Source organism: Anopheles coustani, chromosome 2, assembly GCF_943734705.1.
Source record: "Anopheles coustani chromosome 2, idAnoCousDA_361_x.2, whole genome shotgun sequence".
NCBI classification, from domain to species: Eukaryota; Metazoa; Arthropoda; class Insecta; order Diptera; family Culicidae; genus Anopheles; species Anopheles coustani.
This window is the reverse complement of record NC_071289.1, coordinates 26,126,936-26,153,084: the sequence shown is the minus strand read 5'-3', so window position 1 is coordinate 26,153,084 and position 26,149 is coordinate 26,126,936. Positions and strand designations below refer to the sequence as shown.

General features: G+C 45.5%; 3 protein-coding genes across 7 annotated transcripts; 1 reads left to right on the top strand and 2 right to left on the bottom strand.

Moving 5' to 3' along the window:
• Nucleotides 1-1,383: 1,383 nt before the first annotated feature.
• On the bottom strand, nucleotides 1,384-5,980 carry LOC131263047 (ectonucleoside triphosphate diphosphohydrolase 5). 2 transcript variants are annotated; one of them, XM_058265177.1, is made up of 4 exons: nucleotides 5,858-5,980; nucleotides 3,831-4,944; nucleotides 3,592-3,755; nucleotides 1,384-3,525 (listed from the first exon to the last, which is right to left on the bottom strand). In XM_058265177.1, exons 1-4 carry the CDS (start codon nucleotides 5,891-5,893, stop codon nucleotides 3,433-3,435), a joined length of 1,407 nt encoding a protein of 468 aa, XP_058121160.1. In that variant the 5' UTR covers nucleotides 5,894-5,980; the 3' UTR covers nucleotides 1,384-3,432. The 2 variants fall into 2 exon arrangements, with proteins under 2 accessions (XP_058121160.1, XP_058121161.1); XM_058265178.1 differs by lacking the exon at nucleotides 5,858-5,980 and adding an exon at nucleotides 5,263-5,735.
• A 2,118-nt stretch (nucleotides 5,981-8,098) lies between these two features.
• Nucleotides 8,099-18,781, top strand: LOC131266961 (ethanolamine-phosphate cytidylyltransferase). 4 transcript variants are annotated; one of them, XM_058269665.1, is made up of 7 exons: nucleotides 8,099-8,620; nucleotides 12,750-12,887; nucleotides 14,682-14,794; nucleotides 15,881-15,947; nucleotides 16,024-16,133; nucleotides 16,555-17,022; nucleotides 17,110-18,781. In XM_058269665.1, the coding sequence occupies exons 1-7, from the start codon at nucleotides 8,553-8,555 to the stop codon at nucleotides 17,253-17,255; spliced, it is 1,110 nt and encodes a 369-aa protein (XP_058125648.1). In that variant the 5' UTR covers nucleotides 8,099-8,552; the 3' UTR covers nucleotides 17,256-18,781. The 4 variants fall into 4 exon arrangements, with proteins under 4 accessions (XP_058125648.1, XP_058125649.1, XP_058125647.1 ...); XM_058269666.1 differs by having other exon boundaries at nucleotides 16,024-16,134; nucleotides 16,565-17,022; XM_058269664.1 differs by having other exon boundaries at nucleotides 16,024-16,136; nucleotides 16,537-17,022.
• A 2,690-nt stretch (nucleotides 18,782-21,471) lies between these two features.
• Nucleotides 21,472-25,993, bottom strand: LOC131264158 (uncharacterized protein K02A2.6-like). Its single transcript, XM_058266447.1, has 4 exons — nucleotides 24,393-25,993; nucleotides 23,619-24,335; nucleotides 21,706-22,169; nucleotides 21,472-21,590 (listed from the first exon to the last, which is right to left on the bottom strand). The coding sequence occupies exons 1-4, from the start codon at nucleotides 25,991-25,993 to the stop codon at nucleotides 21,472-21,474; spliced, it is 2,901 nt and encodes a 966-aa protein (XP_058122430.1).
• Between the last annotated feature and the right edge of the window lie 156 nt (nucleotides 25,994-26,149).

Genomic DNA, 26,149 nt, shown 5'->3' with positions numbered 1-26,149 from the left:
CATCGACAGTGGTTTTCACTGGAAATTGTAGCTGCTTCCACAATGGGTTTTACTTTCAACTTAAACAAGTGCAAGGACTTGTAAAACCAGTCAACTGAATTGAAGTCATGTTTTCAATTGAAGTTTTACCTGAGTACACTTCAGCATTATTGTGTCGTTTTATACTCTTGGGCATCAAACGAACATTTAAAGGGCCCTATTTATTTATTGGAAGAAAATTGTGTTTAAAGATGCAAATGACAGTAGTAAAATATAATTTTGTATCAATGAAATTATTGAGGTCGAAAGAGCATTATTCGAAAGTAGGCATGGAATACTTTCTAGTTAAATTTTGTTTGCTTTTATCCTTTTTCATTACTCTCATCCTCCCGGTAACTAGCACAATAACATTCGATCGTATCTACCCAAAGATACCCCCCAGAAAGACACGGTGTTCTTTCCATAATGAAACAAAAAGTTTCCCTCAATTCCCCCCGCGAGGATTTGAGGACGCTGCTAAATGGCTTCCTTTTTTTTCTCCGTTCGCAACAAATTGAAACGAAATTGAACGAACGAATGATCGTAATTTCGCTATCGAATACGGTTGCATCCGCTGCAGGCACTACTGTCAGGTCATGTCAGCCTCTCCTCTGGGGGTGCTTCAGCCGACCCGAACCGAAACGCTAGCTGAAAGATTTCGAAAAGCCAAGAGAACTTTTAAAGCCTCTCTAGTTCTTCTAGGAATGGGGAAAACGGGCAGGTCGCCCTTGCCGACATGCCAGACGATGACAGATTGCACGTTGCCATTGAAAATTGAAAGAAATGAGAATTTAATGCCGCACGAATCTTTCGCTTCGTCGCTTGCGCCGCCGTCGACGTATTTGCTCTGGTAACCCGTTTTACTTCTTCGGCATTGTTGCTAGTACCATTCGGTTCTGCCGTGTTTCTGCAGAATGTATTGCATTTTATCATTCCCTGTTCCGGTGGCGCTGGTACCATAAACGAATCCAACGAACAGCGCTTATAATCACATTATTCTTCGTAACACTTGGCTGGCTTTTTCCCCCGTGAAATGCGGAACTATTTCCGGGCAATGCAGTGAACCAGGAACCAGAGCGAGTAGGATTTAACGAAGAAAAATTCCACAGAAAACGGAAGCATCACGTTCACTCACCCGGTTGGATTATAACATTTTTCGACGAATCGCATGCAGAAAAAAGGAACCGTTATGTCGGTAGAAAGCTTGTTAAATTTTACTTTATCCCTCGAATTGAGCCACAAGATGGTTCTTGTTCTGTTATAGACCTTTAAAACACGTGCAATCCTTAATGAACATTAAAATCTAAACACAAAGACCTTGCAACGACATCTGTCCAAAACAAATAAGAAAAACATACCATTCACTTCGGGTACCTTTAACCTGAGCTTTATTACCGGTTATTTTACAACATTGCCATCAGCTGTTACTGGAAAGGAAAGTGTAGAAAACTATACAATAAGATTGCCATCCTGTTGTCCTACCATGTAGCATGTGTAATTTAATGATATGTCAGATATTTTTCGTTTCTACCCACCCCAAAAATGTTCCTATTATCTCGACCACTTAGTTTCTTCCGTGCCGTCGCGAGTAGCATTAATTGACGCGAAGTTGCCGTAGCCATAACAATGATTCTTGATCGAGGCTACGTTACCATGGGAAACCGATAGTGTAACAACAGTCTGATCGATTTATACCACTCGGGATAGCCAAAGCAAGATGAAGAATGAATGCAACTTCGTGAAGCATTTTGATTGCCTTCTAACATCTACTAATTTTTCCTATTATTGGGTGTTTTTTCACAATTTCATTTTATCACACTAATCATCCAATCCACACAGGCAGCATCACAAAATCGATCGCATTTTCGGTGGCACCGTTTCGATTTGCTAATTATTCTTTCCACAGACCCTCAGAGTCAATGGTACATGTTGTGCAATTAATCGTATGTGCTGTGGGTGCGAAAAACAATAGCTACATCCAGAGGTAAAATGTAAGGGTGCAGAGAGTAAGGGACACAGCTGGGATGCGAACGGTGACGGTGAATCCTACGAGTCTCCTGCCTCCGGGGACTCCTTCGGGGAATGGGATGTACGGGGAATGTGGTGCCATTCTTGTAACAATAGGATATACGCTAACACTACCGGAAACACTCGCACACTCTCTAGCTAGAACCATTGGCTAGGCCATAGGACATTGTCACACATGGATTCTACTTTAAATATTTGCCTACCGTATCGTGCATTTAAATCTTAAGCAATTCTTCGGCACAAAAACGCTTTGCCCTCGAACAACCAACAGCAACAACAACAACAAAATATCACACTCACACAGCTACGATGTGTTCGACGTGCGGATGGTTTCCTTCCGGATGTGCAGATTGCTAAGTTTCGTGCGGATTACATTCTACTGCTACGATAAGCACAACGAGCTCATTTCGGGTGCATTTCTAGATTGCTTGCTTTTATCTAGCCTCTCTACCGATGAATATTCGTTACTTTTTTCTACTGGCTACAGATTAATGACGGTCGATGCAGGGTGTGTATTACATGTATGAACTTTTTTGCACCACCTCCTCGCATTTGTGGGCTTTTCTTATGCGCGTGGTTTGTCCTTTTTTCTTGCTCTCTTCCTCTCTCTCTCTCTCTGGCACAGACAAAATTGTTATGAAAAAAGGCACGTTTTGGATATAGTTGCGGTCGGAAAAACGACCGGAGGGGGTTTCGTCCATTTCTTCGTCTAAAATGCCACACTCTGACTCTGACTGAGTTTATTGTAAGAAATACCGAAAAATGGTTAGTTCGTTGCATTTTGTTTTTGTTTTTCGATACGGGTATCTGTGTTTGTGGTTTTAAAAATAGCTCTGGATATACACTTTTTACTATTCCGGCGGGTCCACGTTGTATATGAACGTATGAATTGAGTCGTTTGAGTCGTTAAAAATCACAACAATAGGATAGCGCATTGCACCTGCACATAAAAATAGTTTCGTTTCAGTTGAACCAATCTATAACCGGTCGGTATGTCGGTTCCTGTGTTTTTATCCTATGTTTTTTTTTCTCTAAAACCGTTCCCTTTTATAGTGCTTTAAATTGAAATCCTTTTTTCTCGTTGAGTTAAATGTGGTTGACAAAACAGTAAAAACAATATCCTTCCTGCATGTTCCTTCCAATAGTAAGGAATGATAATGACGCGATTTCATCTTTGGCCACCTGTTTACTACTACTTCGTTCTATCGAAAAGCTCCTACGCTTGTCCGCCCTGGGATGGTAATAGGGTTCATGATTGTATTACATCGTTGTTCGCTATTAGGAAACGATCAGTGTCAAGTAAAACTAGTTAAGCGCAGAAGATTGTCCTCTGTTGTCTGAATTCGATTGATCGTAATTCGGGAGAGTGCACAAACACTTCCTAATTTAGTGTTTGTTTGCATTTTCTCTGCTCGTCAGGATGTTGTAGGCGCAACCGAGGGCCCACGATATTTCGTGTCCATCGATCTTTTTGTAGAGCTGAAAGCAGGCGAGATGATTATGTTTAAGGGATGCTTTTTTAAAAACGCGCAAGTGGTAGCTTACCTTCAGTGGAGTTTTCGGCTTCAGACCATAACCCTCTTCAAGCAGCAATGAGATAAAAACCAGGTCGACGCACATGAACGGCTGGTCAGCGTTTGGGTTGGCGCAAACTTCACGCGATTGGGTGACAAAGTGTCCGACAGTTGTTTCTCCTCCGAGCATGGGTTCTAAAAGAGATATTTCGAGGGTTATTAGTCCGGGTTTCGCGCGTATGACGCAATGAGGTCCAGAATTCCACTCACCAACAAGACCGTTTTCGATGGCACGATCGAAAAAGTAGCTGAAAGCCGAAATTTCATGCTGCTTCAGGGTGACCGGCTTGGGTTTCAGTGTCGGCAGCAGCTTCTGTCGCACGATCGACGCGCACAGTTCGTAGTCAACCGTCGGAACCGTCGTGGCTTTCGGGTTTTCCTTACCACTGATGTAGTACTGGCCGGTGCCGTAGCGGAACAGCTTATCCTGGATGATCGGATTGACGCATTCGCTTGAAAGCTTCGTCTGATTTTCGGGCGCCCGGTGGGTGAATACGGCATGCCGTATTGCGTGCAATCCGGCCCCGAGGTAGCTGTTGGTGAATACCTCCACGTACGAGTTGAACGTCGGTACCCGGTGCATGAAATCTTTGTACAGGGGCGTCTGAGATACGTCCTTCGGTGCGAAAGTGACCTGCGTGCTTCCACCACCCAGATCCAATGCGGCCACCGTGTTCCTGCCGTTCAGTTTTCCGAGTAGGAAGTTCACCGTGAACCAGGAGAAGATGCCCTCGTCCGTACCGTCCATAATTTCCACGGCCTGCTCGTCCACCAGAAAGCCGGACGTTTTAAACAGTGCCCGGCAGGCGGCCAGCAGCGCTTCTGCCTGTTCCGGTTTCAGCAGACGAAGCCCGGCCGTCGCCTTCAGCACCAGTGGCGTCTGGGAAAGTTTCTCCAGCGGCACAACCGTTTTCGCCTCCTCCAGTAGCTTTCCGATGCTGGCCGCGCCATCCTCCGGCCGCTCGGCAAAAGCAGACAGTCCCGGTTTCGACTGCTTGAACAATTCATAATCAAGTACGAGCCGCCCATCGAGGTAGCCATGGTGAAACTCGAATGCTAGCACCCGGCTTCCGGTGGAACCGGCATCGATCACGACGGCATAGATTTTCTCATGGTAACCGAGCTTTCCGGCGATGCCGTCGATGATCGGATGGAACGAGTCGGTGTAAGCACCGAGGAGGAATATAAGTAGTGAGGCACTGATAACGAGGCAGATGAACGAAAAGCGTAAGTTGGTGGCGCCTCCGGTCTTCGCGCCACCGGGACCTTTTCGCCGCGATCCGGCCGGCGGTGCCGTCCGTTCCGATGAGTCTTGCTGTTGAAGCTGTGTTGGTTCGAAAGACGAAAATGGGAAGGTGGAGAAAAAACAAACTTTTATAAACGCTAAGTCGATAAGACGTACACAAACAAAGCGACTCGATTGACCGCCGAGGCGACATTTACGAAGACAAACTTCTTCAACAAAATATGCAACTCATTCAATTGACGAAGTTGCCTAATCATCTTCTCATCGGTAACACAATCTCCGCCATTATCTTCGCGAGCTAGCCACCTGTGATGGTCGTGGTAACGCGGTGAGATATACAGGAAGGTCAACGTGTGAATAATATCTCTTCTTAGTTTTGGAGCATAAAATAATTACCAATTCGTACTTGAATCCCATTCTGACTGTGGAAGATTTGTCTTCCAAGTCCGCCTTGGACGCGTTATCTTATCAAAAATTCAACAGATACGGCAATACTCCATTGTCCACCGCTAAATGCAGCTCCCGGCAGCGCATCGATGGCCAACACCCTCCGGGTGTTGCGGCTGAATGCAATCGAACCGATGCAAATCAATTCCCTCGGCGAAGGTCAGCCTGTTGCAGCATCAGAAACACTTGTTTGTGTCAACGTGTTGCCGAATTTCGGTTCGATCCAGCATCCAGCAGCACCGCAGATCCTAGCAACCCACGACACCGATGTACCACTTTCGAGGAAACTTTCTACCCTCGTTACGCACTGACCCGGGAACGGAAGCTAATTATTACAACCAAAAAAGGCCACCCGGGAAAACGCTTTCCACCGCAAAAAACCTCTTTCCGAGCTACTGTTCCTAGTTTTCCTCTTGCTTACATTTACGACAGCGCAGAACAATTTTGACGTTTCTTTCCTCCCTTCGTCTTGATGACAAATCGAACCGTTGCGGAGCAAATTGTAGCAAAAAAAAACATAGAATCCAACGTTCCTGTCACTTACCTTCCGGTTTCGTAGATTTTGGTTCGATGAAGGCATCTTGGCTAAGGCTAGGGTTGTAGTAATTGCTCGTAACAGCAGAGTTTACCTCCTCTCGAACGTATCGAAACGGCCCGCTTTGTCCCGGAGAGCTAAAACGAAGGGAAGATGGCCACGCTCGTGGCCAGTACCAACCTACCGCGAACAGAAACAAAACAAAACTGCGGCTTATTGCGGTCGCATAATTAGATGCACGGTTTGTGCATGGGCAGGCTCAGCAAGTCATACGTTTGACAGTTTGGTGGCACAGAGTTTTTCCCAAGATGGAAAAAATTTAAAAGGTAGGGCTCATCGTAATAGCCATCAATATAATAATAATGCATGAGATAGGGGGATGGGCCACCGCGAATAAATCCCTTTCATTCCTACCGTTCGTATAATGTAAGAGTTTTGCAGCGCATTTGATGAGCTTGAAACTACGATAAATACCCTTATTAGACAAGGAATGTATCTGTCATATTTTTCCAGAAGTTATCTGCCAAACGCTCTTGACAGATACATTCCTTCCTCAAAATCGGAATCAGGCATGACCGGTTCCGATTTTCTTTCGACTGGCATTTATATGTCAAAGAGGCGGTTTGTTTACTTTTTGCTTTGTTGTTTGCAACGGATTTTGTTCGTCACTCTAGGATGAACAATACGCTAAATTCAAACATGAAAATTGTAGAGTCTTGTAGAGTCTGCCGAAGGTCTTGCACCACACCATAGTCAGGAAGGATAGAACAACTAAAGTTAATCCATTTCGGAATGATACACAAGGACCGAAGATACAAAAACGACACGTCTACTCAGTTCGACGGTCGGCTCCGAAAGAGAGTGAGCCTCGTGCTTTATTCTGACAGTTCTACTTCAAGTAGTTCAAGGTTCTTAATTCTATCAGGTAGGTTTACAAAGGTGTATCCGGTATCCGCACAATATCAAGGTGCCTAATGCCAAGAGTCTACAGCTAGTGACGGACGTTACAGCTCGGCCAATCCTGACTTTACTAAATTGACCTCAATTTTCGATGTCTATGCCTCCTCCGGAGCAGCAGACCTCCCAATCCGTTGATCTCCAACACGATGTCGATGCTACTCTCGTCATCGGGACCGTAGCTCTCCACAGCTTGCGCTCGTTCTGTATTTCTCAGAAGCCGAAGAACAGAAGTGCAGAAGCGAAGTCAGAACGACGCAACACTGAAGAACATTCCGGACCAATGAAGACGATCGCGTCACGACAAATAGCTGAGGACGAACATCGTTGGTAGACAGCAGGTCGTTGGGCATCCGGAAGTCGGGCTACGCACTATCTTCACACGTGATGGCAACTTAACCTGTTCGCAGGTCGTAAGCGAAAGTCCGTGGTCCGAGGGGTGGCAGGAACGATCTTCTAAAACCACGCGGTTTTCGGAGCACGAACGACACGGTTAAGCGCTGGAAGGCGATTTTCTGGGCAATCCCACTTCTGAAGTTGTAGAGTCTTGTAGAGTCTGCCGAAGGTCTTGCACCACACCATAGTCAGGAAGGATAGAACAACTAAAGTTAATCCATTTCGGAATGATACACAAGGACCGAAGATACAAAAACGACACGTCTACTCAGTTCGACGGTCGGCTCCGAAAGAGAGTGAGCCTCGTGCTTTATTCTGACAGTTCTACTTCAAGTAGTTCAAGGTTCTTAATTCTATCAGGTAGGTTTACAAAGGTGTATCCGGTATCCGCACAATATCAAGGTGCCTAATGCCAAGAGTCTACAGCTAGTGACGGACGTTACAAAATGATCAAATAACTGCAAAACCCATTTTGTGGAACTTTGCGTTATTACACGAGCGGTCATCATTTATATGTCAAACGCCATGCCAGAGCCTACTTTGACAGTAAAAGGATGGAAAAATATGATAGATATATTCCTTGTCTAATAAGGGTAAAAATATCAATTTCATACTCCTAGAAACTTTTGGATATTAGATACTGGAGAAAACTATCAAGTGCAGATCCGTCCTTATAAAAATAAGCAAAATATCATGTTTGTGCGATTTATTTTCGCCTGTAGCAGCGACAACGTATAATTTTCTATTTATCTGTTGCTGTTGTCAAAACATCCAATTCAATATGGCTACCACGACGAAGCTATGAGCAGACCTCTTATATCATATCAAATTTGGTTTCAAGCTCCATCAGCTCAGCTGTCATCAAAGCAACATTTGGCCGAGAAAACAGTCGAAACGAAAGGCAGTTTTCTTCGAGACGCTGAACGTACTGCATCGTTACAAAATTAGCAGAGACTACGGTTTATCGTGAAAGTATTTTTAACTTAGCGAAAAACGACTGGAAGCAGCCATTGCCGTGCCCATTGCGATTGCTGATTTCATACGGAAATCACGGAGTCTCGGGAGATCAGTAGTGTGCCGGCTCTAGAAGAGATTTCCTAATCACTCTTCCAGCCTAAATAGGAAAGGAAAAATACAACCAAGTCCCAGTCGCAAGTAGCAGCGCCGCAAACTGTTATCACTTCGGAGTGATTATTTATAAAAGAACCGTTCCGACGGCGGGCCAGCCTCATTCGTCTGCGGCAATCGGTTAGCACTGGAAGTGTGTGAATTGGAGAAGAGTTGTCCGGTCGACATTAAAAGTTCAGTGCCGTCTTTCGTTTAGCCCGCGAAAAAGTGTTTAACAGAAATAATGGCAACCATTCATCAAAACGGTCACGAAAACTCGGCCCAAGAAATCCGTGTATGGTGCGATGGGTGGTAAGTGTAGATTCATTATCAGTTTGGTGCGGAAAAGCACAGTTTTTCACGTACATCGTACCATCGTACCATTCGCTGGCTGACGCAATGAGTACTGTGATGGGTGTTGTACAGTTCGGAAAACAATTTTCCCTGGCTACCTTGTTCTAAGCTTGGCGTTTCCCCGTTGACCTTAGGACCAGTGTACTTGACTGACCGTGCGGACTGCGTTCCGAAAATAGAATCATTTCTCATAAATTGGACATGAACGTCCGGTGGTGTTGGTAGGAATAGAATTTGTTTGTGCAGACACGGCTAATGAATGGCCTTTACGATGAGCGTAAATTTAAAAGAATAAGACAACAAATGGTGCAAAGATGTATGTACATTTAATTTCATTTAATCTCCCCCGTGTGACCAAAATCACCAAACTAACTGATGAGTAATCTGTGCAAAACACTCGTTTGTAGAATTTACTGTTTTTCACCTTGAAAAAATCTCCCTCCATTGACTCGCAAGGAGCTGCAGTGGAAGGGGTTCCAGAGTAGATTGTTCCGGTTCTAGTGCGATTTTTACGTTTCGCATTACCATGAGAATTGTGTTGCTATTAGCGAACACGAAACTAAACGTTTGACCGAGGAGCCACACGTGAAGCTTTTTACACCGAACGAACGTTTTTTCGAGCGGCTGGAGCTTACCGTGTGTCAGCAATGCCTCTCGCTCTAATGATATTTTTCTCTTTCCTTCCTTCGGTTCACGTTCGGTGCTCAGAATTCGAGCGAACGTTCGCTAGCGCACAGAAAAAGTCGAGCGAATTTTTTGGGCATTCTTCCCCTTCCATGTACGGGTAAAAAAAACAGACCAACTGTTATAAATATGGTATACAGCGATTGCCGCAAAAAGCTCGGGCCAAAAAATTCGTTATACGCGTTCGTTCGCTTACGTGTGGCTCCTCGGTGATACAGTTTTTCGTGCACCGTACACCACCTAGAGCTTTCTTGTGTCTCTCCTACGTACCTTCCTTACCCTTGCACAGGGAAACTTTGTTGCCACCTTCGGGAAATAGTTGCACAGGAATGTCTTTGTTGGGCTATATTTGCCACAATGTTTGTAATGGTTGAGCTATTTTACGAATGCTGAATACTCTTGGCAACTTTTTACAATGTTGTAGCCATTTGGCATCGTTCCTCAACAAACGATATTCCCTTTGCGCGATATTGTTCAGACAAAATTATATTGATCACTAATCCCTTCATCAAGTAAACATAGACGTCCATCACTGATCGATACTTCCGGTCCGCTGGAAAATGCATCGATCCGTTAAACCGATGGTGGGTCCGTGGAACACTAATGGTGCTGCTCCAACCATTGTAGTGTCTCCTACCGACGATATTAATCAACGTACATGCATTTCTCATACGTTTAGGGATGGGCCACCTCGTTCACAGCAAAGCAGGCAACATGCCTCTAGGTGAATGAACCATAAGCTTGTCCGCGCCCTGCTGTTCGTCACACTCCACCACGTCCCCCACCCGGTCGTCGATGGAACCTTTCGCGTGTACCGGCGTCAACCGCAAGCATGCGCATTAATGCAGCCAAGCGCAAGGGGGGGTTGGTCGGACGGACGGAAAACATTTTGGTCACTGGTCGGACGTCAAACTTGACCCACCTTGGGTGTGTTTGTGTGCACGTACAATGCGTCAGGTGTATTCAATCCCCAGGTCTGCCCTGGGAAGTGTACAAACCAAAACATAGCACGCGGATCGTATGATTCAACCGTACACCTATCAGCATCGAGCGGCTCCTATGACGCGCGGGACGTACCGCAAACGCGCGCGCAAGCTGTTGCACCGAGTGCGGGGTGTCCTGTCCAGCGAAGAGTGCGCAGGACCCGGCACCGGATCGGATGATGTCAGGATGCTGCCAGCGAAGGAGCGAAAGAGACGTACCAAAGAGTACAGTAAATGCTAGAAGCACTTGTGTCCGATACCACCCTGACCCCGAGAAGATGTACTTGGACTTACGGACATTTTTCATCAGTTGATTTTCTTTTCTGTTCCCGTTCTTCTTCATATCCCGATCCTTTCAACCGGACCATTCGATGGACCGGGTTTCACCATCGACCCTGCTGAGATGATGAATGTGTCCAAGTTTTGGAAGCATTACAATCCGCGCAACCAAACGTGGAAGAGAATACCACGGAAGTGGTTGTGGTTGGACTGCTTGGAAGGGAAAACAGGTTTCAGAGCGAGTCTATCCCAAACCGCCAAATTCGGAACGCTCTGCAATGAAAGCAGTTGTGTACACGCACGGTTAAGGTGATTCGCAAACAGAGACCGGCAGCGTCATCCGCGTTGCTTCACCGCATCTTGCCACGTTGTTTACCTTGCCCTTGATATTGGTTCAAGTAGCACAAAAAGGGCCAGCCAGCAAACGCGTGGCCATGCAAGGGAAGCAGATGATGCCGGGTTGAGTTGCATGTGGATAATAAAACCCGGAGGTCCGGTCGTCCAGTCCGGGAACCACCAACCGGTATAAAGCCGTTGTTGCCCCAACTCTCTAGGTCAAGGTCGCAGGTTGATGGTTCTATCCGCGCCATTGGATGCCACGGCCTGGCATTACTCTTTCCGGGTACGCACACGCGGGTGAGCAGTAAGACGTTTTACCGCACTGCACTTTTTTTTTGCACCGAACTTTTCAAAACTGGGCAGACGAAAATGGTCGGAAACCGGTGTTTTTTTCTTCGATCCTCCTCACATGGTCAAGTAGGGTTCTGTTCAATCAGTTTACTGCTCAAAGGTTTTGTATGTTTTTGCTTTGTATTTTGATTCACTCAATGCATACGCTCTGGTAAACATACACAAAGAATCGAATTTGCACTTAGTCCTGGAAACAAACATGTAGTCCAAGGGCAGTATCGTTCGGCTTATCATAGTTTCTTACATGCGAATCGTGAGTCGAGGAGATGTTTCATTAAAAATTCCAAATACTGTAAATCTAGTTTTTTTTTCCAGTCTAAAACGGTGACACGCAATATACGCTAGTCAATTACTCATCCGCAATCGCCATTGGTTTTGCAAGCGTGCGCGTTTCGTAATGACACTCCTCCTAATGACTATCAATCGGTATGGTTGCCAATTAGCACAGATAAGATAAACCGGTACCGGTGGTTGGCGGTTATGGTAATTCGTCATATTCTACGACGGAAGTTCAACCGAGACGTCTACATAGTCTACCATTCATTTCCGGATTTTTTTTTTTGTTTCGAGATATTTCTGATAACTGTTTCTTTGTAGACTAGGATTCGACATCAATGAGATAAGACGTCCAAGCAATTAATGTCTTAGTACAGTTTACAACCAATTGAGATCGTCTGCAAAGTATCGTACAGTTCATTGATCGAACGAAAGGGGTCAGATAAGTTTGTAAAAAGGATTTAATGAAATTGTTAAGCCAACCGCCATTCAGGTCTTTCCCGAATAGGTATCAAACTTTTCAGCTTTCCGTAGTGAATTTACTGTTAGCAATGGTCATAACCCCGTCGCGCCATTGCTAATGAGTTCCGTCTGCCGTTTAAATGGAGAGCAAGGACGCTTTACGATGCAACATGGAATGTCTCTTGAAAATGTCAATGGAGTTCTCTACAGTCGAGGATATTCCGCCCATGATAGCAATTATAATCAACCAAGAACAATGCAATATACACAGTGACGACGCAGGATGTTTTAACATCGTTACCTCATAATTATGACATTGCCTACAGAAGTTTATTATGTTCGGCGCGTTTGAAGGACTCCGTAGTAATTACCTTCGCGTATAGGTGGTCATAATTTCTTTGTCGTCATAACATGAATATTTCCCGGAATCACGCTTTGCTATTTTTAAACGAACGCTGTTTTGAAGTTATAAGGCTTCACTTACCTTCGGTCTATTCCAGTCAGGGTTGTGACTAGTTGAACAGAGAGAAGACACTTACAGCTGGACGTCTGAACACGTGTTTCCAATAAAAATATCCATTAAGAACCCACGCGGCGTTGCACTTTCCGCCAGATGAACCCACCGACTCAAACTCTATCCGTCATTGTACAAATTGGTTGGGATTTTCCATTTACTCATTGCATATTATTTTTCTTTCCCGTTTCATTCACAGCTACGATATGGTCCACTTTGGACACGCGAACTCCCTGCGTCAGGCCAAGGCCCTCGGACACAAGCTGATAGTTGGCATCCACAACGATGAGGACATTACGAAAAACAAGGGTCCACCGGTGTTCACGCAAGAAGAACGGTACAGAGCTATTTATTTTTCAGTTACACATTGTGGGATTATGTTCGTATGTTCGACCAATAATGAATGCGTGGCCTTAGACACAACTATTTTGTGTTATTCCCGATTGTTCCTGTATACGTAAAAAACGTCCATCGGGTTCAGCTCGAACCGGCTTTATCTAATCCACTCGTTCGATTACGCAAATGTCACGCCACTCTGTTGTATATGGATCGAAGCTACGCGAATCCCTAGGTCATGCTTGCCCCCGGGGAGATTTCTGGTTATCAGGCGTCCGATAGAACACGGTTGAAAGTGAAACAATCAAACAAACACACACATCTGCGCTCATACCGGCAAGTCCCTTTTATTGTGGGTGACCTTCTGACGTAACTTCAGATTAGGCCTTTGATAACGACCCTAAAACACGCTACCCGATTCTCCGATTTCGGAAGTTGCTCAATTTAAATCCTCCCTGTCCCTGGGAGCTCTCATCATCCCGGTCATCGATGTCGTGCAACTGCTAGTGGCGTCAAAGATAAGAAATACGAAACCCCTGAACTCTGATGGCAGCGGGGTTGGAAATCGGGTCATTTCGAAATTCTCGAATGGCAAGTAAGAACAATATTGCCAAGATGAGTAGAACATTCGAATTGCACCTCCAGTCCACGTTTGCAATACTGTCCCACAATCATAATGGGGTAGCGCAGCGGTATCACGATATGCCGAATCAATCAAGACCGCATATATCACCAACAACATCATCATCGGTCGGAGGTCGGAAGGGGCAGCGAAATGTGGAACATTTCGCTCGCCAGTTGGACTCTGAATTGCCTCGAGATCCTCGAGTTCATTGAAATACCGCCGGCGGGGCGAACTTTGGATTGCAATCGAACGACGGACGGACAGACCGACGTCCTACCTTCTCCGGTGGCACCACCGCGTCCTCCCTCGAAGAGTCCGAAGTTTCCGATTGCTTGCTAACCTTCGCTAACCCAACCCCCTCGTGTGGTTCCGCAAAGCGATAGAGGAGTTGCTTGAACGAAAGAGAGAATCATTGGTCAGTTGGCGCAATGAAGAAGGGACATTGTTTCACGCACTCACACACACGCCAAAAGTATTTCATTTCCGTCTCAGTTCCAGTGGGCGATTGTACTTTTGCCGGCAGTACTTGGTGCAGTGTTGTTGAGCGCGTCCGCTTACACCAAATGACCAACACTTATCAGAAACGAACACACGCCGAGCTCGCCCTGCAAACAGCAAACGTTGGGGTTATCAAGCGTCGGGGTGGCGTGGTTTCGGTTGCCTGTGCTTTGCCGCGCCACGCAGGAACATCAGCACTAGCGATAATGCGCGCACTTCCCAACCGACGCCGGCTCGCGAAGACTAGATGCTTCGTCACCTGTCCTAAGGCTGATAACGGGAACTCGGGTGGGCAAGCGGTCGACAACGTGTCTCCAGCATGTGACAGCTTACACGGAGTTTGATCAGGTTAAATGACGGGGATATACCACTGTTGATGACATTCCACCAAGTCATTGACAGCCGTAGTAGGCGTGTGATCCACGCTTTTGGTTCATTCCATAATTGAAGCAAACCAGGGCTACTACGTTTATCGATCTTTCAAGACACTCGATCTAGTTCATGTACTAGTATTTTCCATTCTCGTAAAATTTATCTTGGGGGATCGATATGGAAATGTAAATACGATTTGTCACTAGTGACGTGTGTTCTACAGAAGATACTGGAATAGGACGACATTGCCATGTTGTCGCATTGAGTTTCTAATGTTGTATTGTTATGATATCATTGCAGATACAAAATGGTACGCGGTATCAAATGGGTGGACGAAGTGGTCGAAGATGCGCCCTACGTTACCACGCTCGAGACGTTGGATAAAAATGGATGCGACTTTTGCGTTCACGGCGGTAAGTATGCACCGGCTTCTGAAGCGAATTAACCGGCAAAATGATCATACTACGGAGGGAAAAAGGTCCACCATTCGTGTGTAGACATCATAGACAAGGCCTTGTGTTCCATCGGCATATCGCTACGACTTTGCACGGCGCCACCAATGCACGCGAATCTAACGCCCATATCATCCTCTATGATCAGGTGGTGTGATGTTGTTTCTGGTGTCCGGTATCAACTGCGACGCACATATGGTTCCCCGAGACCTTGTTTCAGACAGATCCGGGTTCGTCCCGCGGGCTCCGCTTTTTAAAGAAAGGGCTCCGCGATCTCGCGTCTACGTTCATTGACAAGTAAAATAAACCGTGTTCAAAGGCGTATTCCGCAAAAGAAGCATTGACCTTTAATCACCGGGAAATGTTTACTATAATGAAGTCTAGATTTGATAGAGGGAGCGAGAGAGGTGTTGTTAGTTGCGCGCAATTGTATTAATTGATTGGCAACGGGGTAACCGATGGGTAAATTATTTCAGTTCAGTTGATTGATATGATGCGTCTTATATTGTACCATTGTAGTTTTTGCTCATTTCAATAGCAATAGGAAGTATTTCAAATATATCACTTTTAAGATGTTGTTGCGATGTTTGTTCGAGAAGCTAGAATTGTTCAAAAAAGAATTGCTTCTCTGCAATAAAATAAAATATACACAACAGAGCATATAATGCGTACAACTGAGTACGGGAAAGTCAAACAGTCCTTCTAAGAGAAAACTAAAATTCAGATGAATCGTAATTATTTTCAGTTGGGCTTCTTCTTCTTTTCCTTCTTCTTCGCGTAACGACCTCTTGGTCATGCCTGCCCGTTAAGGGCTTACGAGACTTGTTTCCCTATTGTACGTGGATAGTCAGTCCTCTCGTACAGGGGAGTTGGACTATTTTAATTAAATTTGCAATTGTTACAAACATTTGCAATTGTTACAAAAGAAAACTTTTCATTAACGCTTAAGGTACTCTAAAATCAATTCTAAAACCATAAAAGGCATAAAAAAGTTTATTTGCTAATTTTGCGACCTATTATTTCAATTCACTTTTTGTTTACTTCCAGATGATATAACCCTTACTGCTGATGGAGTCGATACGTATCACCTGGTCAAAAAGGCGCAGCGCTACAAGTAAGAACATATCAATGGCATCATCTGTCTTCACCCTTGAAGCATATTCTTATTTTTTTCGTTTTGGTTTTTTTAGGGAAGTGTCCCGCACGGCCGGCGTTTCAACGACTGATTTGGTGGGGCGCATGCTGCTCCTCACCAAGAATCATCTACAGCAAGGTGATAAGGAGTATGAGGTTGGGAAAGATGGTAAATATTCATCTCGCGCCCGAGCGTTTCGTCCGTTTCGTGTGTGCTGTTCTTCTTCCGTTCTTCTGTATCTTCTAATTCTTAGTCTGCTTCTCTAACTCTTAGTCTTAATTTTGTCGTGACAATTTTTGTTTTGTTTTGATTGATTTTTACGCGCAGTAGTTCTAATCTTACTGTAAATCTGCCCCTTTTTTAAGCCAGATATTGTTGTTGCGTCGTGTCTCGTTGTATTAAAGTATTCCAATTCCTCTCCTCTCTTGTCCCACACCCTGAACCGAACGCTCTAACCCTCGCATGCATGCTTTATTACACTACCTATCCTTCATTTGCCTTCTCTCGTACGTAGCAGCCACGCTCGAAGAATTAATTAAAAAATACAAAGAAAAATTCGAAATCTCAGGCTCGTCGCAGCTCGGCCAGGACCACACGGCCCGCAGCCCTTGGACCGGATGCTCACAGTTCCTGCCGACTACGCAGAAGATCATCCAATTCAGCGACGGCAAACCACCGAAGCCGACGGATAAGATTGTATACGTAGCCGGCGCGTTCGATCTGTTCCACGTGGGCCATCTGGATTTCCTGGAGAAGGCGAAGAGTCACGGCGACTATCTGATCGTGGGCCTGCACACCGATCCGGTGGTGAACCAGTACAAGGGAGGCAATTATCCCATTATGAATCTGCACGAGCGCGTATTGAGTGTGCTGGCGTGCAAGTACGTGAACGAGGTGGTCATCGGAGCGCCCTACTCAGTGACGGCCGACATGATGGAGCACTTCAACGTCGGCCTGGTGTGCCACGGCCAAACTCACATAGCTTGTGACGTGGGAAATATAGACCCGTATGCGATACCGAAGCAGATGGGCAAATTCCAGTTGATCGATTCCGGTAAGATCCGGTTTTCCGAAGATACTAAACTGGAAAGGACAAACGCAAACCATCATTTTACGTGTTTTTTTTTTTCAATTTTCGCAGGCAACTCGATAACGACGGAAGATATCGTCGAACGGATCATCCGCCATAGACTGGAATTTGAACAGCGGAACAAGAAGAAGGAGAAGAAGGAGATTGAGGTGTATGAGGCCATGCAGAAGGTGAAGCTGGCACAAAAATCCGGTTGACCCGGCGATGACCAATAAGAGAACCCAGAGAAGGAGAGGAGATTCTCGATAGTCACAGAAAAATTTATGCTACAAATGACCGTCAACGTCTCGCCGTAGGCAATGTTCTTTGATCTTTTTCTCCTCCCTCGCGGACGTTTTCCGATTTTAATTTGTATATCGCCGGTAAGGCTGACCATTCCTGTTTATTTGTTTGTATTTTTTGATAGCCTCATAACGTAAAGCGTCTTGCCGACGGGTAGCGCAATAGTAGAAAATGAGCAAATTAATAACGCAGAAAAAAGGATTCATATTTGAAGACAATTATGTGCACCCCCGATGGCGCTGCGCGTTTTCTGCGCGGTGTGTATTTTAAGTGTTTTGATTTCAATTACGTGTCCGTGTATTTTAGACCAATTTAGTGTTGATTTTAAATACTTGTCGTTTATACGTTTTAGTACCCGCCACATGCAAACCCACACACAAACAGGTAGATTAGTTAGCAGTGTTGTGTGTCGCGTTGGCGTGTTTTAAATATTTGTGGTTTCGTTTTGAGAAACTTCTTTATAGAGCACTTTGTTCGGGAATATCTTTAGATACACAAGCTAAGGCAAGAAAAAAAACACGATCCAACGATCCACGCGACTAAGGGTGTAAGAATCTCCACGTCAGTAATTGATTTCAGCAACCAAACGGTAATTGATGTTCACAATGTTTACAAAACCAGAATATGGTATCGTTTGTGTCCCACAACACGGGTTGGTTTTATGTTTGCGTTAAATCACCGTTCAAATGTTTAAAATCGTAAATGTTTGTTTTGTGTTTAGAATACATAAAGAAAAGCTGTAGCAGCTGCAAGCTGAAGCAATTAGTAGGGACATACGCAACATTATTATTAGGGTAGGGGCGAGTAAAATAATCTATATTTCGATGGCCGATCGTGCGGTGCCGAAAAGAAAACAAAATTTGAAAAAAACGCTGCTTTATTACAGACGAGCAATGGCGGGACGACTTGTCCTGCGGGTTGATTTACATTGTAACTACTATTTAAAAAGAAAAAATACTTATCAATGACCCTCTAAAGCCAAACTCTTGAGCCGCTGCAACAGCTTGCATACAAAAAAACAAAACTGCATGAAACGACGAGCATCACGCAGAACATAAATAAATCAATAATTTTAATATAGGAACATGTGGATGCCACTTAAAAAACGCGTAACGAATATTACTGTACATACTATAAAAACAAGGGTAAATAATTCGTTCCGAGAGGGAAACTGCTAGAGTACGGCCATCAATCGAAACAAACTGGTACGTACGGCTATGTTGTATAATCTTAACGTTGACTTTGATAAGCTTGCAGGAGGGAAGTTAAGGGATTCGTTTCGTGTTTGTGTTTATGCCCCTATTTTCGTGTCGTGTAACAACAACGATTTCAGCGGGAAATAGGAAGCAATGCGAAATCTTATACTATCCATACTTTTAAACACTCCAACAAAAAGAAAACCAAATATATCTTCACACTCTTATATAGAAGCGAGCAACAGCGTGAAGGGTTTTTTATTAATTTGTCTTTTAAAGATAAGTCCGAAATTGAGCGGGGTAAATAGATTCACTTTTAATTTGGAATCCAGTATCGTTCTGAGTCTTCTATGAAACGTAATATGCTTTATCAATCATGTCATTAAACTGCCCCAGTTACGTAATTTCTGTCTACTGGCATTATGTAGATAATTTTCCGATAACAACACAACACCGTTGGGAAAGATAAACCACACAAACCAAACCCCGTCATCATTCTATGCATGAAAACGGGAAGTGATGGACAGCAGTGTTTAATAATAAAAGCATCTCCCCGTAGAACGTAGTTCCACCGTCATATCGTTCGGATGTTGGATTTGACTTGACCATGGTCGCAGGAGAGGAATAGTAGAAGAAGTAGGAGGCAAAACCTGGCAACCAGTGCAACTGCAACTGTACGCTGCAAATTGTGTGACAAGGGACAATTTTGTGGCCCATTACACGCCCCATGCTCACGGTTTGCAACACTCGACAGAGATAAGGTCCCTTTCCTCGCTGTGTGGCCAATGTGTGGCATGGGCTGCAATTTTGTATGGTTTGCGCGATCGGGTCGATTCGCAAGTTAGCACTCCAATTTTAGGTGAAAGTGCAGGACCGTGGTTAGTAAGCAATTTTATCGGCTTATCAACAAGACATTTCTAGTACAATGGGGCCAATTCGACGATTCGACCGATAGGAATGGAGTTTTCGAATGATTTTGGATCTCTTATCGTGCGTCCCAGATACCCGTTGATGCAGAGGGCACCGTTTTGAAATGTGTTTTCAACCGGAAAACTGGTTTGTATTTGCTTTTAAATTGTGGTTCTGCAATGAAATAAACGTTCCGCCAGTAATTACAACCTTCCCGTAGTTCGACCTTCACGCGTTCGATCAATATGGATCATCTTTCGTTTTTGCAAAAATGTTATCCCATTCTAACACCCCCATACACTACCTCCGACTGCCTCTCACCTCGATGCGGGATGGTATACAACAATTAACTAACGGAAAAAAGCCCTGATTCATTGCGGAAAATGTGTTGTGATTGATGTCGAACCAGCCATGTTGGGGGAGGTCGAAGAGGAGTGTACAGAATAAAAAATAAAACGAGCCACTACCGGCCAAACCTAATGCTTGATCTACAAATCGTTACTACCCACTGAAGCCCATTACATATGGTCGGCTGAATGTAACAAGCCTTAACCCTTCGATGAGTCAAGTGCCATACTGATGTTGTCAGTTCATTTGTGACATTAGAAATAAGGCTAACATACTCAAGAGATTAAATTAAAATAAAAAAAATCATCCAAAAGCTTGAATATTTTTTGTGCAATTTTATCAAGCTGCAATTTTATTTTTTGCAAACTATTGGAAAACTATTTACCCATCCAAGGGTTAACAACACAGTCAAACGAATATGCGCGACACGCCAACGAACCGTTGAATGCTGGAGCTGGAAAATGAGAGTGAAAATTCGCCACATCGGCGGGGTATGATTGAGAGACGGGACGGAGCGGGTACTCTGATCGAATGGGTTGGAAAATCGCACGCACGCACCTGGCGCAGAAAAAGATGAACCAGTTGGGATTTGGGTGCGCGACCGAACGAATGCAAATACTTCTAGGCTTCTAGTAGGCGTTGGATGGTAGAATTGGTGTCTTGAAGAACGGTGAAGAGTGAAAGTTTGATTAGAATTTAAAGGATTTTCGTGATTGTGGTTTTAAAAGTGAACGAATAATTCAGAAAAATAGAAATGAAATCCAATCGTTTTGTGCCATCATGTGGTGTGACTTTTTTATTACTCTCGGGACTCGTCACGTGGTCAGGCGATGGTAATGTAAATGGTTTCTATTATTTCCGTGTTGAGTGACAATGAGTAACATCTCTATAAAATTCAGCCCGCAGCTGTTTACCGGAGTTAACAACGTATTCTAACACAAAGGATCATTTTGTCGTAGTTTAAATGTGGCCGAAACCGATTAGCTGGTTGTTCCTAACACCAAACGGGATAATATTTTTCCTACTGCCATATTGGCCTCTTGCTGGTCGCATTCTAAAGAGCGATATAATATTCCGTGCCCTCTATCTCACAGCTTCGACCGATGTTTAGGTCAAAACCTTAAAAGAATGACAAAATTCTCTTAAATGTTAGTTCTTTCACAGAATGAACTAAAACGTTCACAAGCTTCTGGTCAGAAGTGCTTAAATGGTTTCAATTTCAATAATTCCAACTAACTAAAACATACGTCATTTTTGCATTTTTGTTGTTACGATTATTTATTATTTTTTAAACGGTGTAGTACATAGGCAGCATTTTTCCCGTGATAAGTAATTTGAAATTAAAATTGGGCTTTTTGCAAATTAATCGTATTTCCCGATCCGTCCCAATCCCAAGTCATACATTTAAGCTTTATTTTATGTTTTTGGGTTTAAAAGCTCTTTATTTTCTACTTAGACTCTTAGACAATAAAACATATTAAAATTATGGAACCCGTTACGCTACACACGTCCGAACGCACCGGAGGTCAGGTAGCCAGAGAGCGAGGCCAACGCTTCGGCCCCGTCAGCTACGGCGATCCCTTTGTGATCCCGATCGTGGCATCACCCGAAGATGGAACTCATCTACGGAGAGCCCGGGTTCACGCTGCATCTTACTGGCGTATAACATCTCCCCCCTTTAAATTTGTCCGGTACAAGTCAAACCTACTAGGAACTTTTCTCCTACGAGAAGAGCGTCGTGGCTGCTGTACCGGTAACGGCTTTGGACCGGCAAATCTGGGTCTACCAGGAATCCTGCTGAAGTGGGGATGCGATGAAGAAGATGCAGGTTCTGTTGCAAGAACGGGAACTGACGAAGATGCAGTCGGTGACGCTGACGATGATGCAGACGCTGGAACTAACGATGACACACCTGGTGCAGTAACTTGGACAGACGGTGACGATAGCGCACATTGTTGCGAAGACGATGATGCGGACGTTGACGATGAATTAGCCGTTGGTGTAGGACCTTTAGCATGTAATGGTGGTATGTGCCATTCATCTAGTAAAATCTCTAAAGGCAACTGTTGTGACTTTGTTGCAATAGGCGCGTCTCTAGTGCTGTGGGCGCGCTTCCGCATCTGATTGATATGCCGCCGAATGTTTCTGTTGTCTTCCGTGATCACTTCATACATAACTCTACCATGCCGATTCACTACTGTTCCAGCGATCCAGTTCCAGTTGTTACCAGAATACATTTTGACATATACTGGATCTGCGGGACGGAATTGTCTGGCAATTTCAGAAGATGGGTGCACTTTTACCGGAGAGGGCGGAGGCTTCAGTAACTCCAACGATGTTCGCAGCTTCCTTCCAAACATAACTTCGCCCGGAGTCCTTGAATGTAGACACGAATTGGGCGTGGAACGATACGTTACTAAGAAGGTGTCCAGTGCTTCCTTCATAGGACATCCTTCCCTTGAAATTTTCCTCACCGCTCGCTTAAAAGTGTCCACGAACCTCTCGGCCTGTCCGTTGGACTGTGGGTGATAAGGAGGCGTTCTGACGTGTTCTATTCCTTGTTGCATGCAGAAGTTTTGGAACTCAATACTGCTGAATTGCGTTCCATTATCGGAAACCAATGTTGTCGGGGCTCCAAACCGAGCAAAAATGCTTCGTAATAAATCAATAGTAACTGTCGACGTTGTGGTTGTCGTCCGAATGATTTCTGGCCATTTTGTGTACGAGTCCACCACCACCAGGAAGTACTCACCGTTCACTGGCCCTGCGTAATCAACGTGGGCACGTTGCCACGGAGCAGTAGACTCTGGCCAGGGAGATGGATTGGAACGTGGAGCTGATTTGGCTTCCTGTTGACATGGCTGGCATGTATTGACCCACTCCTCAATGTCGCGGTCCATGGAGGGCCAATAAAAGTAGCTTCGTGCTAACGCTTTCATTCTCACTATGCCAGGGTGTCCGCGATGTATTTGACGAAGGCATTTTTGCTGCAGCTTCCGCGGAATCACCACTCTTTCTCCAAACAAGAGGCATCCGTCTACGGTTGTTAATGCCTCTTTCCTAGCATGAAGTCGTGACATCTCACCTTCATACGAACCACTCGGCCATCCAGTCTGTACGTATTGGTATGTCTTTTTTAGAATACGGTCTGTTTTTGTTTCCTTTGCAACGTCGTGAAATGTTAGTGGAATAGTTTCTAACGCTTTGACTGCTGTTTCTTTTATCTCTCTTTCCATAACTATGCTTGCTATCACGCAGTCTTCATCGGGCTTGTCGTGAGTATTTATGAGCCGCGATAGTAGATCAGCGTTTCCGAATTTTTCGGAACGCACGTATTCAATGGTGAAATCGTAAGACAGTAAAGCGAGAGCGAATCGTTGCAACCGGTTCGCTGTGTGGACCGGAATGCCGGTTTTTGAGCCGAAAATTCTAAGTAGCGGCTGATGATCGGTTTGTAAATGGAAATGCCGGCCGAATATCATTTTGTGGAACTTTTTTACTGCGAATATTATTGCCAAGGCTTCGCGATCGATTTGGCTGTAGGCCTGCTCAGCCTTAGTTAGTGCTCTTGCTGCATGCTGCACCACCCGAACTGAACCGTCGCTATATACGTGGCTTAGCGTCGCACCAACACCCACCGAGGAAGCGTCGGCGGAAACCACGATTTTCTGTCTCGGGTCGTAATGAGCAAGTAGCAAGTTGGATGCCAATACGTCCTTGAATTTTTTAAAAGCTTGTTTGCACTGGCTTGTCCAACAAAAGGGTTTGTCTGCCTTTAAAAGTTCGTCCAAAGGATAGCGCAGTTTCCTCATGTTGGGAACGAACTTGCCATAGTAGTTAATGGCCCCTAGAAAGGCACGGACATCTGTGATGTTAGCAGGCTCCGGAAGACGGCGGATGACTTCGATTTTCTCTGGGCTAGGGCGTAGGCCGTCTTTGTCGATGATGTGTCCCAGGTACTGTATCTGCCGTGTACGAAAAACGCATTTTTCCTGACGTACGGTTAATCCATATTCTTGCATGCGTTCCAGGACCTTGGTTACGGCGGCATCATGTTCCTGCACAGTTGCTGCGCCGATTATTATATCGTCCAAATAACCGGAAACGCCTGTTAAGCCAGCCAGCATGGTGTCCATTAGCTGCTGGAAAGCGGCTGGCGCGATTTTGATTCCTGGCGGCAACCGATTATAGGTATATAAGCCGCGATGCGTGTTGATGGTCAGCATCGGGCGATATTGGGGCGCAATCTCCACTTGTAGGAAGGCATCTGACAAGTCGATCTTACTGAAAATGGTGCAGTTTGCCAACCGTGCGAAAATGTCCTCCGGCAGGGGTAGAGGATACTCGTAGGGCTGTAGTGCTGAGTTTAGCCCTGTACTGTAATCCCCGCAAATGCGAACTTGGCCGTTTGCCTTTCGAACCACCACTACCGGGGCTGCCCAATCGGATGATGTTACCGGGGTGATGACTTTTAGCTGCTCTAGTCGGTCGAGCTCGCGATTGACCGTGTCCTGAAGAGCGTACGCCACCGGTCGTTTGGGCCTAAAAACAGGAGCACAATTAGTATTTGGAACTATTGGTATATTTGCCCGAGTGCACAATCCTGTGCCGTTGAAGACTTTTGGAAACCGCTCGTGAAAGTTTCCGGACGATACCGCCGACACTGCCAGGCTGCGGCAAAACTTGTCCATTGGCAGCGTCCATAAGTCCAAGGCATCCACGAGATCGGTTCCCAGGAGAAGAAGTCCGGCGTTTGCTACTCGTATTGTAGCCTCTGTAGATCGGTGTCCCATGCTGACTGTGCATGAGAACTCGCCGTCAAGATGCACGTTGCCCCCGGACGCAGATCGGGCGATGACAGATGGTGGAGCCAGATGAGGGCTACCAAGCTGCGTCCAGGCCGTCCGGTCGATGACGGTGATATCTGACGCTGTGTCGAGCTGCATCTCGAAACCGACACCATTGATGATGACTGCTGCGAAGCGACGCCGTTTTTGGACACTACGGACATCGACTGTGACCACCCGGATTGCTGTACGCCGCTTCCCATGGTGCTTTCCGGAATGGCGTCGGAAACGTTTCGGCTTGCAGAATCCGGTTTTATGACCGACCTTGTGGCAGGCGTCACACTTATTGGAACGGAAAGGACAGTCGCGGACCCAATGAAGCTCTCCGCAGAGCCAACACGCCGTTTTGGGTCCCGATTCCGTTGTAGGCCGCCGAAAACGTTGGTTAGCTGGTTTTCCACTTTGCACGGCAAGAACGCGATCGTGTGCGGGCGCTTCGATCCTGGCGCTGTCTTCCTTCAGCGTTACAATGCGGTTGCACTCTTCAGATAGTTGTTGCAGAGTGATTTCCGGGTGCTGCTCGATCCGTGCCAGAAGCTTTACACGGATGTCCCGGTCTTCTTCATCCTTCAGGCCGCTCACCAGCATAAGGCACTTAAATTGTTCCTCTGTCATGGCCGATAGCTCAGCATCCACACATGCCTTGTTGACCCGACAGGCGAAACCGAGTAAGTCCTCCCCTCGAGCTTTTGATGTATTGAAACATCTATGACGCTTGCTCAAAAGGGATTCCTTACTGCCGAATAGTCCCTTAAGTGTGGTTACGGTCTCGGCGAAGGTGAGGTCGCGGGAAGCGCGAGGGAGTATGAAACTAGTGAAGCGATTATGTTCGGCGGTGCCCAGCTTCCTCCCCAAAAGACGCACTTTTGCTGAATCGCTTAAACGGCAAGCGTCGCGATCGAAAAGGTCTTCGTAGCGGTCGTACCACGCTCCGAAAGTGATACCCGCCTCCGCGTCGTGATGGAATTCGGTGATGCTCTCCGCGAGTGCGTTCAAAATTATCTCCGGATCATTCGGCTCACGTTGGCTATCCGCTTGCTTTGCCATTGGCACTTGTTGTAGCATATTGGCCATCCATTGTTGCTGCTGAGATATTTGTTGCTGCAACAATTGCATCATTTGCAATATTACTCCGTTATCGCTGCTTGGGGACGCCGACGCGAGCTGTGGGAGCGATGGCGGCGCTGATGGATTTTGCGATGGCGCCGGGTGATGATGCTGCTCGGGCGTTGCCTCCGGGAGCGTATGCGGCATCGTGCCGTTTGGTGATGGCTGAAGCACGGACGATGCGGATGCGAACATTCCGGAGGATCTGCGCTGTTCGTCCGTGTGTTGTTCTGCTGCGTTGTTCATGTTCAGCGACGATCGTCTTTTTTTTTTTTTAACACTTTCACGACACACGTTAAAAAAAAAATAAATAGTTCAATAAATAATCAACCGTTCACGAACACTAAACACGCTTAACCGGGGTTCAATCCACTACTATCCTCGTCGCCACTTTTATGTTTT